This window comes from Hippocampus bargibanti, linkage group LG03 (genome assembly GCF_051943395.1).
Source record: "Hippocampus bargibanti isolate YZ-2025 linkage group LG03, ASM5194339v1, whole genome shotgun sequence".
NCBI classification, from domain to species: Eukaryota; Metazoa; Chordata; class Actinopteri; order Syngnathiformes; family Syngnathidae; genus Hippocampus; species Hippocampus bargibanti.
This window is the reverse complement of record NC_142736.1, coordinates 22,626,348-22,643,501: the sequence shown is the minus strand read 5'-3', so window position 1 is coordinate 22,643,501 and position 17,154 is coordinate 22,626,348. Positions and strand designations below refer to the sequence as shown.

General features: G+C 44.5%; 1 protein-coding gene across 2 annotated transcripts in view; it reads left to right on the top strand.

Annotated features, from left to right (window-relative positions):
- Nucleotides 1–17,154, top strand: part of gse1b (Gse1 coiled-coil protein b) — a 188,789-nt gene that overhangs the window by 163,953 nt on the left and 7,682 nt on the right. Inside the window, exons 4-10 of one of the 2 annotated variants that reach the window (XM_088992632.1) lie at nucleotides 4,469–4,671; nucleotides 8,746–8,909; nucleotides 9,035–9,235; nucleotides 12,336–12,503; nucleotides 12,621–12,985; nucleotides 13,074–13,404; nucleotides 16,257–16,885. In XM_088992632.1, the coding sequence (XP_088848758.1) occupies nucleotides 4,469–4,671; nucleotides 8,746–8,909; nucleotides 9,035–9,235; nucleotides 12,336–12,503; nucleotides 12,621–12,985; nucleotides 13,074–13,404; nucleotides 16,257–16,885 (2,061 nt within the window). Of the gene's footprint in view, nucleotides 1–4,468; nucleotides 4,672–8,745; nucleotides 8,910–8,980; nucleotides 9,236–12,335; nucleotides 12,504–12,620; nucleotides 12,986–13,073; nucleotides 13,405–16,256; nucleotides 16,886–17,154 lie in introns of both variants that reach the window. The other variant, XM_088992631.1, reaches the window with a different exon arrangement.

The window sequence follows — 17,154 nt, the reverse complement described above, 5'->3', positions numbered from 1 at the left end:
GTCGTGGTTCGATCAGTTGTGCTGCATATGGTGGATGGGATAACATGACTTACTGTCCTATGGCCTGGAGGGATTAGTTTACCACAACATCTACCGAACTCGGTTAAGTCCTTGAGCACTGTTGCTGTTTATATGCACATGTGTACACATATTTTCACTTTTTCTGTGGCAAGTGTAATGAATAGTTCTGTGGACAAAGTTGTGTGCTGAAGAGGGGAGGTGATGGATAATGAGCGTCAGAGTGGCACACACACACACACACACACACACACACACACACACACACACACACACACACACACACACACACACACACACACACACACACACAGACGCACGCACACACACACACACACAAAGCTCTGATAACATGTCTCAAAAAGCCCATCCCGCTGATAAGTGATTAATTAGGCAGATCTGGGTTTAATCCACGCAGTTGTTGTTTCCTCTCATGCACTTCTCGACACATCATCAGAATTTCATCACGAGCTTCACACCAACTGTTGTACCCTGCTTGGAAATACAGTACAGTACAGAGAGAGAGAGAAAGAACAAAGGTGCACAAGATAGTGAAGTACATTGGCAAGACAATCGGGAGTTGATAGTAATGAGAAGATTTCTGCAAACGTGAAGTCTGAGTCAGATTTTGGACATGTCCGGGGTGCTTGTGCGCATGTGTCCGGAGGCTCTCTGTTTCTCGGACAGTGAAGCAGAGTGTTTGTGACCTTTCCATCTGGAGCCTGCCTGGAGCTTGTGTTGCATGGCTGTGCGGCACATGCATCTTCAAGGCAAAAGCCACAGGGCAGTGACTGGCACTGACACACTCCCAAACAAGCCCATTTGACACCACAACACCACCCTCAGTCCTACATGTAATATAACCGTTTTTCTTGCGGGACACTCATCGGTAGCTGCAGGGTACAGTCAATGGGAGAAAGTATGCCCTTTTCGTCTCTGTTTTCATTTGCTGTATTTTGCCTCCTGAGCACCACATGCATCACCATACCTTATGGAACCTGTTTTTCTTTGTTATTTGTTTGTTTTTCAAGACGGTGTTGAGGTCAATAGATGAAGGAACAAACTTCAGCCCATGACAACATCTTGGCCTGTAATCAGTTGCAAATCTGTGCACGAATGTGTGGCTTTGCTTGAGTGGTCAAGTGCAGAGGCAGCTTTGGAGAGTGAAGACTTGTAATAGGGGACCCAATCCAGAAACGAGCGACACATAAATCAAACAGACTCGCTCTCAACGCTCACGTTGTCGCATCGCTTTGGATGCCCCTCTAGCTTTGAATATCATTTTTGCATTGACTATGAAGAATAGATCAATGATTGCTCAATGACTGATTTATTGTGCCCATCTTTATCTGGCCCTCATCTTAAATTATATTTTCTTGAAATATCTTTGATTTTGTATGCACTACAGTAGTTTCATATTTCGGAATGACACTGGTGAATCATCGCTAATCTGTACGCACATTAACTCGTTCACTGCCAGACGTGCAAAATGTGTCCACTCCAGTGCCAGGAGTTTTGTCATTGTCACTTGAATTCCAGGACCCACAGAATATTGAGTTTTAGGTCAACATAAAGCTTCTATGCAGCGCAAGAAAACTTAGACTCTCTTTTTTTTTATCTGGGAAAAAGTTAATTCCTAAATTATAATGGTCTGGAGTTATATGATCTTAAAATGAGCGTGGCTGTCCAAAATACAATGCAATACATACATATTCGTTTATAGCTCCTGTATCTTTCTTTCCTTTCCTCTTCCTTTCATAACTTTTCTGCTGTGTTACTTCTGCGTAGAGTGAACGCTGGCGCGAATGGCTGCAGCTGCTCACCCGTACAAAAAAAATCCCGTGACTGTCTGTCAAGTGTCCTTGAGAGTTTTGAAAGGCGCTTAGAAATTAAATGCATTCTTCTTCGTCTTCTTCTTCTTCTTCTTCTTATTATTATTATTATTATTATTATTATTATTATTATTATTATTATTATTATTATTATTATAGCGCTTTAACAACAGCTGGGGCTGGAACATAGCGCTAAAATGGAAAAAAGGGAAATGTTGCCTTGTTGTGGAAGGGAAAAACATTGCCAGAGGCCATTGGCAGCACCTTATCGGCCCCCAAACAAGAAAAAACAAGACCCGAACAAATTCGGGAATGGTTCTCTACGTCATATTTTCTATTCCCGAATAAATTCATGAATGGCAGTGAATGAGTTAATGATGGAGCTATCAGTCTAAGAGGACTTTACTTTGGTCATCGCCTTCCATTGTGCCTGCACAAATCGCCGTTTTCAGTTTTAGTGTATAGTAGATCACGCATGACACCCATTCTGGAGGGTAATTTAGTCTGATTTTAATCAAGAGTGGTATACTCCTTGTTTTTGAAATAAAAATGGAGGTAAGGTTTAAAAAATGCTTGTTAGATATGTGGGACCGTGTAGGTAGGTTGTCATAGGAATGGTTTTGGGTTAATATTTTTGATTTTGTCTCGCTGTCTTTTCCCCCCATTCACCTATTTGGCTCGCTGCTCTTCCTGTTCACTTAATTATTTAGGCTGCTCTGCCTCTTCTCCACTCTTTTCTGCTTTTAACACAGGAAAAGGCGGAGGAATTTGAGGAGATGAGAGGTGGGCTTTTGAGAAGAGACGGGCGGGTGAAATAAATGGACTGGAGGTCTGTTGCTTAGCAGTACAGTCTCTCTGCGATCACCGCTTCTTTCCTTTCTTGTTTGCTTCTTCTCTCATTCGAGCGTCATTTGTTCTCCCATACTTGTGTAGGATAGTGCGTGCGTGTGCGTTGTCAGTGAATTGGCTGTGATACAAGAGCTGTATTAAGCGTACCTGTTTTCCCCAGGCTGAGTAGGCAACTATTGATTGGTCAAGTCTTGCAAGGGAAAGTAATGGCTCGCTGAGGTGAGAGGGGAGGATTAAGCTACTAATTGCCTTTATGTAGACAAGATATGCTCCCCATTACCCCCACCAGCCTTCAAAAATACTCACACTGTTTTCCTTTCTGTTCCACCTCTTGCCTCACCTCACACCTCTTTTGCACACTCACGTTATTTTTTTTTAACCTCGAGTCGCCACCTATCTCATTTTTCATTTTTATGTCTCACCTCACTGTGCTTGCCAACTTCACACCCCAACCTCACCGCTTTTCCTACCATACATTTTCAGTTTTCGGGGCCGTCGTCTTGTCTGCCATCATTGATTCCTTCCATTATACGATGGTATGACTCAAAATGAGATGTTTAAAATCAGTCAATGTCCTGACCGCGCCCACAATGGGAATATGTTGTCTGTTCAGTTACCACGGTAACCGTCGCTAGGAAGAGACAGTGATACGGAAGAGACCTGTGGTTTTTGTTCTACTGGTGTGAAGGGTGGAGAGGAAGTCGACTTGAAACTCGGAAAGAGGCTGCGGTTTCAACTGCTTTCTTTTGTGCAACTGTGTGAGATATTGTAGACGCTCCAACTACCTGCTTGCCGAAGATGCTCTTTTGTCTCCTCTTCTTCCTTCCAAAGCATGTGCCTCAGTGAAATGGTTTTGACCCAGTTTGACCGTGTAATGTTGTGTTTTTTATGATTGTGAGACACTCGCTGGACAAGATTATGGGAGAAAGGAGTATTTGGCACTCTTATAAGAAATCATAGTTTTCGGCCTCTGGCAGACACAGTAAATATTTGTGCTCTTGAAAGTGAAACTGCTGTGATGTGTGAATGTGAGCATATCATTTAGGAGTATTGTGACTACAAAGAGAGAAAGTGAGAAGTGAGGAAAGCGAGGCATGCGATCAGACTGTGACCCTTTGCTACAGGCTGTCGCAGAAGGGTTTTGTTAATGTGATGCAAGCCTCAGCCCAGCAGAGAAGCAGCTTGGGCCAACTTCTCGCCACCTGCTCTGTTTGTGTGTCTGTGCATGCATGGAGTGGAATTGCAAATCTATCTGTATGGGCAACTGTGTACATTCAGAACGAGCGTTTCACTCTCAAACAATTTTTCCATTGTGTGGCTTCTCATTTTCAGCACTCTCACTTTATATAGTGACCTCGGGCCATCCATCTGGTCTTTCAAGTGTGTTTTCTGTTGCTATTGTGCAACACTACAATCACCGTCTGTCTGTCTGTCTGTCTGTCTGTCTGTCTTTCCGTCCGTTTGTCCGTCCGTCCGTCCCTCCGCCCGCCCGCCCGCCCGCCCGCCCAGTGCAACTTCAACCAATGAGTTGGGCCTGAATTAATTGCACCCCCTGCTAGTTGGATAATCTGTGATTAATGGATTCTGCTTGACTGCACAACATACGCAGTTCTAAATGACCTATGGAATCTTCACTAAATATTTGATGCATACGTTTATCGCGATCAATGGACGTACTATTCCTATTTGTTATATTACTAATCAATGCTCCTTGTGTAACAAAGGATGATATCACACTGAAACCACTAAATGTCCCTGTCATTCCCCAGCTGCCTCGTCTATCAGCAGTGAATCGTCCCCAGTGTCGTCGCCAGCCACCAACCACAGTTCTCCAGTCACTACGCCCAAGAGGGGTCCTCTCGGTCCTGTTCTGGTTCCCCCAGCAGGCCACAACGTGCCAAACACTCCACCCGTCGTCACCATTGCTCCAACCAAGACAAGCAACGGCCTCTGGAGGAGCGAGGGCCGCCAGGTAAGCACAAAAACAAAGCTGTTCTATTTTTAGGACTTCTATTTCTCATTGTGCCTTCGAAGCTGCGATGGGGTGTTTTTTCTTCAGCTTGCCAGTTAGCACAATCCGGCACGCAGACAGGCTCACGAGGGATTAATGGATTCTTTTGTTGACCTGTGACTCAAGAATATGGTGGTTTGAATTTGACATTGGTGTATTTGAGATATCTAGTGTGGAAATTCGTATCTGCCTGAGTTCACTATCATACACCACTTACGTTTTGTGCCTTCCTTGGCTCTCTGATTTAAACAATGCCAGTTTTTGCTATTGCTCAGGTGACGGACGTCCTCTTCTCTTCAGAGCAGATCCTGTTAATTCCAAAGTCCTTAGGCCCCTCAACATCCTCCAACGACACTTTTATTGCCAACTTCTCACCCACGCAGTCAAGTGCATCCTCACCTCATGAGTCCTGACACACAGTCACTGTTATGTAGTGGGGCATGAGAAAGAGGCAGGAAGGGAGAGCTGCTTGCTTTGATAAGGAGTGGATTATGGATTATGGCCTTGCTTTAAGCCTTCTTATCTCAGATCAGGGCTAATGGTGGAGGCCAAGCACACGGTTATGGACAGCACTTGCCTGGCACTGTGCACAAAATGGTCATGAAGGGATGGGGATAGGGAGGGAGGATGACAGGGTCGGTGGGGTTTCTGATGGCAAACAGTCGGTGTGGAGGTCACACTAGTTCATTCGAGGCATTGTCCTCTCGCCCAGGCACCCACCTCAGATCCCCCACTGCAGTGACCCCCATTTGGCTCTGCGATGGCTTCCCCCAACGCAGTATCCCTCACTGAGCTCAGCGATGGCTTTTTGAACAAAATAACACTAGCAGGGTTCAAGGGTCAGCCAGAAGTTGGAGGGGAGGGAGTGTCTATTGCCGTTCGAGTGTGTCACCGATTCGACCAGTCAACCTGAAAACACCCTTTCCTCAATGTAAATACCAATGTTTGTTAATTTACAAATTTATGTGCGTGTGTCTGAAAGAGGTCAAGCTAGAATTAAAGAGGTCGTGTCATCGGGTTTGTGGGGCCTCTGCCAGCTTTGTGGAGCAGAAGAATGAAGATGGCGAGGCAATTGATGTGGAGAAAGAAGAAGGGGTGGGCGTGTGCAACACTGGGGATGCAAAAGATAGAGATGGAGAACTAACCAGCTGCGACGCCACTCGAGACAGCACAAAAATCCTCCTGTTCATTGAGAGCCACATGACCATAGAGGTCACCTAATTCAAAGAAAACAGTTAGCATGGAGGCGGTAGTGTTATCTTGAACCCCATTTACAGTCTCTTATAAAAGCTTGTTTGTAGCTGTGTTAACATACAATATAAACTCTGCTATCTATTCCCCGTCCCTTAGATGAGGCTGTCTTTCATTGGGAGGGTGGGGGCAGTGAGTGTAATGGCCAAAGCAGTGATGGAGAGAGGGTTCGGTGCGTTGGCATTTTGCTTTTATGACCGCAGGATCCCGCTGCGGGCAGTAATTGCTTTTTAATTGGCAATTTAGAGTCAGGGCGCCATCTGAGAGGAGTAAAGGAGCACTCTACAATGTGTAGGGTCTCCCAGCCACTGAAGGTTACGAGGGCCTGACTTGCACAGAGGAAGATGGCTGTAAATGGATGGCATCTTCAAGAGTGCGCACTTGCACAAATGTGTACATGAGTGACAAGATGCTGATAGAGCCCTCAAATGGTCAAATTGTAATGTCTGCATTGGTATTACAGTGCCAGCACGAATCAAGGTGTGTTCACAGTGGCGAGGTAAAGTGTGTCTCTGATACATCCGCGTCTATCCTTGTACAATTTTGCTTCTGGAAACATCAACATCGTTTTCGTGGAGGTGGTTTGTAACCCTGCTTAAACATTCCCATGTGTACTTTTGTATTTGTTATGCTTTTGTTACTTCGACGAAACAGGGATGTGGGAGGAGTAAGGCAGTCGCAGAATTGTAGATGCTCTGCTGAGCTCTTATGCAACATCTGATGATAGGATTTCTGTGAAATTGGATAGAAGAGAAGAGTTTTTTTCTGATGGTTGTCATTCAATTAAACCAATAGCCCAAATTCTTTGGAGACCAGGAAACTGGTGATACAACAAGCATAACTTAAACATTGCCAGCCAATTACGGGGCACCCAGTGACAAACAACCATTCGCAAATCAAAATCACACCTAGTGACAAATTTGAGGGTTCGATCAGACTAGAGGTAAGATCGGGGCAAATAAAAATGACCCGACGCGCAGGTATTGAAGCCCAACCCGAGCCCGACCAATTAACGTGATTTGCAGGCCCGAGCCCGAATCAAACCCAAAATTTCATTTCATTTGTGAGGACTCTGGAGCATTTATAATAACAAATGAAAGCCTTTGTAACACAATCTAAGTTAAACAAGAGCATAAACATTTACATCTTTTGTATTTTTGTGGAGGTTACATTAACCAACTATTTTCCATCATTGACGGAGTTTTAAAAAAATGACGGAACAGTGTGAACTTAAGAAGTGCGGTACTTTAAGAGAGAGAGGCAAGAACACCGAAATACAATAAATCTACATTAATAAATTTGAAAAATAAACAAAGAATAACATTCTTAATATCGTACCTCTACATCAGACTGTCATGCATGTATTTATAATGTGGGAGGAAACCAGATAACCCAGAGAAAAGCAACAATAACTATCACGTTTGTTGAATGATGAATATACTGTACAATATCGCAGTCAAGCTATTTGACAGTATGTGGCGATTGCCATCACACAGAATCATTTATTGTGTCCATGCTGCTTTCAACTCAAAACTAATTAAGAGAATAAATGCAAATGTTCATTGTCACTTATGCGGCCGTGTTAAGGAAGGGGAGGAAAAGTATTCGCGTGACTGGTATATCAAGAAATGAACTTTTGTACTTGGCTTTTTTTTGGCTATGCAATCTTTCTAATTGTTAGAAAGCATTGGACATTTGAGAGAGTGGAGATGTTCGCTCTTTGTTGAAGCTCAACACACGTGGAGCGAACTGTGGAAATGAGAATTGAAGAAATAAGGAAAAAAGATATGGGGAGGCAATGTGTGGGAGCATTTGAGGATGGATGTTGCACATGAGTGTCACCTTGGGTCACCGGTTGCAGAAACACAATGCAGAGGGTAATGCCTCACTAAATGGGATTTGTTTTATCGGTGGCACTTGGGGTTGTGCTGTTGCAATTTTCCTCTCTCATCCTGCCAGGACCAGAGGTTAATTTAGTGGGGGCAAGAACTATCTTTTCCTCTGCCGCGTTCATTATTATCTACCCCTCCACCCCTGCCTTGCTTCAAGTCTCATTTTGCGGGAGAGAGCTGTTCCTCCCCTTCTCACTATCCTCCCTCCCTCACCCCCCTAAACTGTTTCCTTGTACAACTTACAAAGGTTGCAAGATTCTCTGTTCAGCAATTGCATTTGTTGCCAAAGAGGAACCAAAGCTTTCAGAAAGCGCACTCCCACTCCCACAGCGGGATGTCTTTGTAGCTCTGAAACAGTCAGTGTGTGTGTTTGTGTATGTGTGTGTCGAATTGGATAAATGAGTCCAAGCTTGCCGCCAAAGGCAGAGAGGGAGGTGACAGAGATGTAGGATTGACAAGAAACACAGGCAGCGGGATGTTTTGCTTTGGATGTTGCCTTCCCTGTGGATGTTGTTGTGTGGGAGCTGGACACACACAATGCAGGAATTGACTGTTGTGTTGCTGTTGTACATTATCACATTCATATCGATCATCAGGATAACATTTCTCGGTTAGATTTCGTCACTGTTGTGACTTTCGGCTTGTCCCACTTGGGTTCGCTTTTCTGTTCTACGGTGTTATTAAACTTTGTGTATCCTCAGAGAAATGGTGAAAGGGGGTTTATATTTGTAAGGGAATGCTGCCTGTGCTTGAGCTTGGCAGAGACTACTGAATGAGAACCAATCATCTTCTCCCCCCTTCTCACGGGATGGGCTCCATCAACACTGACAAGCGTGTCGGTCACATGTCTGCTCAAACAATGAATAAGAATCTGGTTGCATCTCTCCCTCAGGCTGATTCCGGACCTCGCGGGGCCAGCAGGGAACGGCTGGGTGTCGAGGCCACTCTCCCCCAAGAAAAGGGCCCCTCTGTCCCTGCCCACCTCCTGGGAAACCCGTATGCTTTTGGTCTACCCACTGGCGCTGTGATGCAGGATTCACGTTTCCAGCCCCTCAGGTGCGTGTCTCGCTGTTTTGACTAAATTTGAAAGTTTGGGATAAGATATTAAGACAACATATTTGGATTAGGACAGTGACAGTGGGACCTGGACGTCAACTCCCTCCCTTTGATGCTATTCACAGCCTTCCCAGACAGTTGCCTAATGCCGTGCCGCCTGGTCCTGTACCAGAAGAGTACCTACGTGGTTTCAGGCCCTATGCCACAACTGAGGATGCCCTCCGCATGCCCTCTTTGCCATTGGGCCTGGACCCCGCCACTGCAGCTGCCGCCGCTGCGTACTACCATCCCAGCCTCTTACCCCACCCCTCCTTCACCCCGTACAGGTGGGCCTCTTCATACAAACGTTGTGGTGTCTTAACACGTCCTTGCCCTTTGAATAAAATGTGCAAGCCTTGACATTTTGACTGAAGAAGAGGAAAGCAGCAGCAGTTTGCTGCAACCATATATATAGCTCTTGTATCTTGAATTTTTGCTCTCAAGTCAAAGCAAAATCTCATCAAAGCAAGGACAACCGACACCATTTTTTGTTTCCTAACTGACATCAGAAAAACGTTTTATAGCATTTAAAATACCCAAAACACGCAGGCTAATATTTTAGTCAAATGCAAAACACCATTAAAACTGACTTAAAGTGTCCCAAAACTACCACAAATGAGCTTGAAACTGGGGAGATTCAGAAAGTCCCGCCCCCTTGTTCGTGACGTCATGTCAGGATACTCCTTCACAAACTGCCTTGCTCCAGAATCAAAACAATGGCTTCAGAGAGCTAAGATTCTGAGAAAATGCTTTCTCGTTACTCATCCAGTTATGAATATGATTCAAATACACTGGTTCCCAGACAGTGTGTAAGGCGAAAACTGTGTATCCCAACAATTAATTTCAAATAGGAAACCATTAAAATGAGAATAATCCGTTCCCAGTGTTAGGGAGAAATGATGTATGTGTATAAAAACGTTCTATCACCCAGGTCCCCACAAAACATAATTTTCTACTTTCTAATTTTCTAAGCCTTAAAACTACACAAACTATACCTTATTTTATGTATAATAAATGTGCTAAAGTATTATGATGAGGTTTCTTCAGCCGTCATCTGTACAAATGTGAAGGTTTCGGACGTTTCGCCTCCATATCCATCAACCGAAGACGCCATTTTGTTTTTTGGAGAACGGCCTCACTCTCTCTCTGTCTGTAACCCCATCCTCCACTGCTGCGTTCTTAACAAATCGTGTGGCTTTAACCGACGACTGGGGGCAAAAAAAGTCCACTGCCATTTCCTTGTATGGCGAATGGGCTCGGTCGCGAACGACACATAACTCATTGTGGCAGCTCCATGTGTATTCCGAAAAATAGTTTGTATGCCAAGGTAAAATTTTCATAAATGTAACATTCGTAAACCGAAAAGTCCATGATCCAAGGGATTCGTAAACCGAGGTCCCACTGTAGTTCTGAAGAGGAAAGCATAAATGTTGGCAATCGATTAAAGAAGTCTTTCCATATCAATTTGAGCCATCTGCAAGCGATGAAACCGGTGAAGATCTTGACTCCAATGTAGTGCCCAGAAAATGCACAAGATGACACACAAGCTGCGTTTCGTCCAATGTATAAAGCCACTTATCAGAGCCTTAAAGCCGCCCGTGATTGGTTAAATCCCGTGTTAGAAGACTGAGGCGTGGGTTTTATGCACACACACAAAGGAGACCGCCACACAAACATCAGATGTTGAGACGAGAGAGAAAGCTCTGACAGCGCTCCAGAGTAAAAAATGACACGGTGGAAAGTGGATGTTTGTCCGATCGGTTTGCTCCACTAATATGGCGATTGCTCTCTTTCACCTCTTTCAGCATGCAATGTGACTAAATGAGTAAACATACATCAAACTTTCGCTAACCAAGTGCCGAATCGCTAACTCTGGTTAGCTTCCTCGTTCGCCTCCGCTGGTGCTCGACTGCTCTGCTCCGTTGGAAATGGGCTGATTTTTCCGGTTGGAATTTGTGTAAACTTAGACCTTCTTTATACGTGTTACCGCAATTGGCTGCGACACTCAATGATTCACCATCGCGTTATTTATGTAGTTTTCCTTCTAATTTTACGATCAACACTGTGTTTTCAGACGAACAAAAAATACCCAAAATGCATTGTGTGTTGCTTTCTCGGTCACGGGCGTTCACTCTGTGACGTCACTTCGGGCATCTTCATCAACTCAAAAACAAGACTTCATGAATATTCAGCGCGATTCTTAAAACGTAAAATATCACTATATACGGTGGAATCTTTGTAAAATGCGGTCTTTAGAAGTCATTTGAAGTGATTTTACAAATTATGGACGCAACTTGTCCGGAGGTGTCGGTTGTCCTGTAAGCTCATTTAATGAAAAACCCATTTGTCTGAATCCAAGGTACCGCTGTTAAAAGTACAGTGGTTAATATTATTGGGAACTTTCTACATAACTACACACAACAATGCACTAAGCAGCCACTTCACATGGTGTCCAGTGAGCTGTATTACTGGATAAAAAAATAATAATATCTTAATAATTGTGGATTGTTGCCTACCTGAGTATAGATCTTCATTGCATCATACTGCGACGCATCAGACTTATTGACTGTTATTTTGCTCAATATGGAAAAATATATTGTGCAGTTCTCTAAGCCTCTGCAAGCTACAACTAGAACAATAAACATATGCACATGCATGTCGTAGTTTAGAACTAGTGTTATGATTGTGGTATAATCTAGATTTCTATTGTAATTGAGACCTCTCCAAGAGTAGTAGTGGTCACTCGGAAAATACCCGCAGCAGAATTTATTTTCCCAAATCAGGGATCATTTTGGCACTAAATTATAGATGACTTGGGGTAGAAGGGTGTGTATGTGCGTGTGTTTGTGTGTGTGTGTGTGTGTGTGTGTGTGTGTGTGTGTGTGTGTGTGTGTGTGTGTGTGTGTGTGTGTGTGTGTGTGTGTGTGTGTGTGTGTGTGTGTGTGTGTGTGTGTGTGTGTGTGTGTGTGTGTGTGTGTGTGTGTGTGTGTGTGTGTGCGCGTGCGTGTACGCGTGTGTGCGCGTTAAAGGGCCCTTTTTGCTTCAGGCCTCTACATCAACCCCCCTTTCCTGTCAGCCTTGCAACATCAGAGAAGTGCAGCAGCCATCATATACTGCACCGTAATGGGTTTAATGAGGGGATGAGCTGTGGATGTCACTGATATACATAAGCACCACGCCGTTGTAACATAAGACAGGCTCTGACAGCTGCGGTGCAGTGATTGAGACTAGCTGACAGCCGCTGCTGCTTTCTTGAGAGAGAAGACACTCTTGTTCTTCTTTGATGAGACAGGGGCACAAAGGTTAACAACAGTGAGTGGTGTGCTATTCCAAGGTGAAACTGACGTGATGTTATGTTTTTTTTGTCATGCAATTCTGATCTCCCAGGATGGATGACCCATTCTGCCTCACGGCTTTGAGGTCACCTTTCTATCCACTACCAGCAGGGGGAGCTTTACCCCCCATCCATCCATCTGCAGTTCATATGCACTTATCAGGGGTCCGCTACCCTGGAGACTTCACACACCCTTCACTTTCAGCACTGCAGTCTGAGAGGTAAAGTCTGCTTGCTTTTGACATACAAATATATTGTATTTACAGTATAGTCAATATGAGCTTCCATATCTAAACCATCCTGTTCCTTTACGTCCATGTGTCTATTTTTCCCTCAAGGCTTCAGCTGGAGGATGAGCTGCGGCAGCGCGAGAGGGAGCGAGAACGCGAACGTGAAAAGGAGCGGGAGCGGGAGGCTGAAAGAGAGAAAGAACGGGAGCGCGAGAGGGAGCGCGAGCTTGAAAGGGAGCGAGAACGGGAGCGAGAAAGGGAACGAGAACGGGAGCGAGAAAGAGAGAGGGAAAAGGAGAGGGAAAAGGAGAGAGAAAGAGAAAAGGAACTGGAAAGGCAGAAGGAGAGAGCGCTCCGAGAGAAAGAGATTCAAGCCTCCAAGGCTTTGGAGAGCCACTACTTGGCTGAATTCCATGCCATGAGAGGGCAAGAGGACCGAAGCAAGCCTGAAAGACTCACCCCTAATCGGGCTGGTACGTGTCTGGCACTGTCATTGTCGCCACACGCTTTTGTTTCTGAACCCCTTTCCACGTAACCTAAGATCTTTTTGCCTGTTCACAGATAAAACCAAAGAGCCCCCCCTGCCCGCTCCAAAACCGGTCCCGCCAGGACTTCACTCTGCAATGGTACAATCGCATCATACAGTCCCTGGCCTAATCTCAGGCCACAGCCTCTACATGGGGCCCAGCGCAGTTGGGACAGGTCTCCCAACCTCCATAATCGCTCCCAGAAACAATGAGGAGGAGAGGTGGTTGGCAAGGCAACGCAAACTGCGGCAAGAGAAAGCAGATCGCCAGTACCAGGTATCGGAATTTCGCCAGCAGGTTCTGGAACAGCACCTAGATTTAGGACGGAACCCCGATGTGCCGGAACACAGAGCAGACATGCACAGGTGAGCATTAAAACGCAGGTCCTTTCCATTTTAATGTTGACTTTGTCATGACCTTGCGCCATTCATGCAGAAACTGTTTGCATATTTGTTCATCAGTCTACCAATGCAAAGCCTTGGGTAGGCATGAGGATTTGAATTTGGCTGGATGTTTTTGTCAACTGTTTGTCTTAAAGCGACATAGTCACTGGCTTTCGTAACCTGGCAGCAAGTCAAAGTCAAAGTCAAGTCAAAGTCAGCTTTATTGTCAAACGTGCTAATATGCATGACATACAGCACAAATGAAATTAATGTCCTCTCAGACCCAGCGTGCAAGACATGCAAGGCACTTATAACGTGGCTAAAAGACATACAATTGACAACAGACAATACTTGTAATTTCTGTATGTAAAGTGAGGTAGTGTCGTCTGGAAAGTGAGGCAGTGACGTATGTAAAGTGAGGTAGTGACATATGTAAAGTGAGAAAGTGACGTACATAAAGTGACGTAATGTCGTAATTGCAAAAACAAACAACAAGAAAGGGTTGAAGTGAGGTCTTGCAGAAAAAAAAATGAGAAAGAACAAAAAATAGAGTTCAGGATGATCGTACAGCATGTAGCGTATACTCAGAGTTCGGTGAGTGTGGCAGTGGGAAGGGGCAGGCTGGGCAGGGCTGGGAGGGAGTTGAGTCTTCGGACTGCCTGGTGGCAGAAACTCCTTGAGCCTGCTGGTCTTGGCTCGGAGACTCTGCAGTCTCCTACCCGATGGCAGCAGGCTGAAGAGGCTGTGGGAGGGGTGTGTGGGATCGCCAGCGATCCTGATGGCTCTGCGGGTGAGGCGGGTGTTGTAGATGTCCTGAAGGGGAGGGAGCAACACGCAAAGGTCATAATTTGTCTAGTGCCAAGCAAGGAAGATTTCTGGATCACAAAATAAACTTACTTTTTAGTCTGTCACATTTTAAATGAGGAATTCTGTAGTCATGTAAATACAAAATTGATTGGTCTAATTTAAATGGATTGAGGTGTAGATTTGTAATACGTGTAATCATTGCTTGACATTACAGTCATTCGCACACTGTTGACAACTATGTTAGCAAAAGAACAATCTCAGGGATTCCCTGATATTATAATTTATTAAAAAAGAAAATGAGGTTGTAGTGTTCAAAATGAGACAAATTAGTGAAAACCAGGAAGAGAAATTGTTAGCTCAAGAAACGCTGTGGCTTCTCTCCATTCTGCCTGTCTATCACAACAAAGATCATCCTACCTGAAAGGTAACGAAATAGACATTAATTAGAAATTGTTTTACATGTTCTTCTTTATTATGAAAACCATCCAAAAAGTTATACCTTTCAAATTCCTCTCACTTAAAACCCATTCACTGTCTCATCTGTAAATAATGTAAATAGCCTGTTGTACCCCAATAACAATACCGTGAATCACCATTTATCCAAATATTAACTTCAATTATATTCAAGTTCTTGCATGTTCGTCAAATTTGAATACTTTTCATTCTTGAGTTTCAATACCAATTTTTATTCATCAACACAACAATATAATCAACCTTAATTTGTTAATTTATCAAATAGTTTTCTCTTGCTGCCAAACAGATTAGTTTGTGGGTCCAGGGCCAAGATGGGGAGAGCGGTGGTGCCGCCTGTTTGACGTTTCCAATGCTGACGAGCTTCAGAGAGTTGTTTTCAGAAGGCACTGGAAAAAGATCAACCCTGTCAAAAGAATCGCATTGACTCTATTTCTGTCCACGCCAGAGCGTGTCTGACATGGAGGCAAGACTGACAGCTATGTTTAGACGATGATGCAAAGTGCAAAGTGTGGTCCTGATAACTGCTGTTTCATGAGTTTTGGTTGGGAGGGTTTCACACAAGCAGCGGGTGGGACGGCTAAACTACACAAAGGCAGATTCTTGACTAATCCTGTCAACCTGCCACAGCATAAGGCTCCTACTTCCTCTCCTTATTTGCACGCATGTGTTGTTTGTGTGTCTGACAAGAAATCGGGTTGTTTTTAATGCTGAACTAGTAAGAACAGCAGGGAGACACACATCTACTGTCGCTAATTTGACAGTGTAATCCCTGACCGACATGATAGGCTGCAGGTTGTAAATAACAACAGACTTTTAGTGGCACTTGCACAAATGTCAAAAGAGGTAGGGGGCACTGATAAAGTGGCTGCTTTTGTAGTAGTTCTGTCGTAGTATGTTCTAATTCTACTTCCATGTTTAATGATACATTTTAATCTCAGTATGTCTGCCTTACTTTCTTGCCGTTTGTATTTTTTCAATACAACAAACACATGTACAAAGGACGGCTAAAGAAACCTTTTCATTGATGGACCACTCCTGTACGACTGAGAGCTGACAGAGACAAACAAATGTTTTCGTTTTCACATTTGGTAGCATGTTGTTGACATTTATTAAAAATATACCAGTTACTTTTAATACCGCCTCATACCGTACCTCCATCTGCTTCAAGTATGTGTGATGCTCAGCACACATTGCTCCTTACTTTGTCATTCAAGTTCTTTCCTACTAAAGAGCAGAAAAGAAAAAAAACTGAAGCCTAAATTGTCGCCCCGTAATCCTTTTATTCTTTTATGTCATTTACTATCTCAATAATATCTCTTTGACTTCTATGAATGTGGTCCACCAGCCTCAGATAAAAAACGACCAATTATATCTAGAGGACATAGTGTGCCTTGGCCGTCTCCCCTCTTTTCTCTGTGCTACTGCGTCTGTATTTGATAACAATATGTTGTGCGCACACACACAATGCAAGGCATTTTGTGATGTGTGTTTATTGCATATGATTGATGTTTTTCCAAATCAAAACCTAAGCATGTTCTATGATGTTTTCGCAGACCAAATAATCATGAGCCAGGAAGCCGAGACCTCCATTCCCATTTAGGTGCCCCACCGCCACTCATCTCCCCCAAACCCTCCCAGCCGCTACGCGAACACCACCCTCCACCTCCCACAACTCTGTGGAACCCAGCATCTCTCATAGAGACGCCCTCAGAGTCTCGACGCACCCACGATCCTTCAGGGATGGGACCCTATGAGCTCAGTCGGCTACCGTCCGGCCCCTCCAAGTATGAGGATGGGGCCAGAAGGAGAGATAGTGGCGCAATGGAGAAGTATTTGCAACCCAGAGGGCCGCCCGGCCTGCCAGAGCCCAGTACATTCCTTGCCGATCTGGAGAAATCCACCCATTCTTTCTTCAACCAGCAGCGGGGGTCCATGTCCCTGACCAGCCAATATGAAATGGAAGGAGCAATCAAAAGCAGTGCTGGACTGAAGAGCCTCCAAGGCCTCAGTCGTCACGGACAAGCTGTTGGCTTGTTGTCTGGGTCAAGTGGAGGACAGGTATCCTCACTGGAAATGGCGCCAGACACGATGCTGATCTACGATGAGCTTCTGCAGCAGCACAGAAGGCCGGTCAGTAAATTGGATTTGGAGGAGAGGAGGAAGAGGGAAGCCAAGGAGAAAGGTATTATACACTTTGTGATGCCGGACTTCACTGGGGGGTTTAGTTCAACTCACCACAAAATTTCAGAACATCATATCAGAGTGATATTAATGTGATAAGAGTCAAGTCAGTTTATTCACCAGTGGGTATCTCTTTACCATCAATCTCCAAATTCAAGCTCACTCTCCCAATAAGAGGTGTATGCCCTTTTCCGCATTCAGTCCCGTCAACTCACTTATCACATCTTACATTCAGAACTTTTTGCAAGCAGAAAGCAGATTGAATTTGAA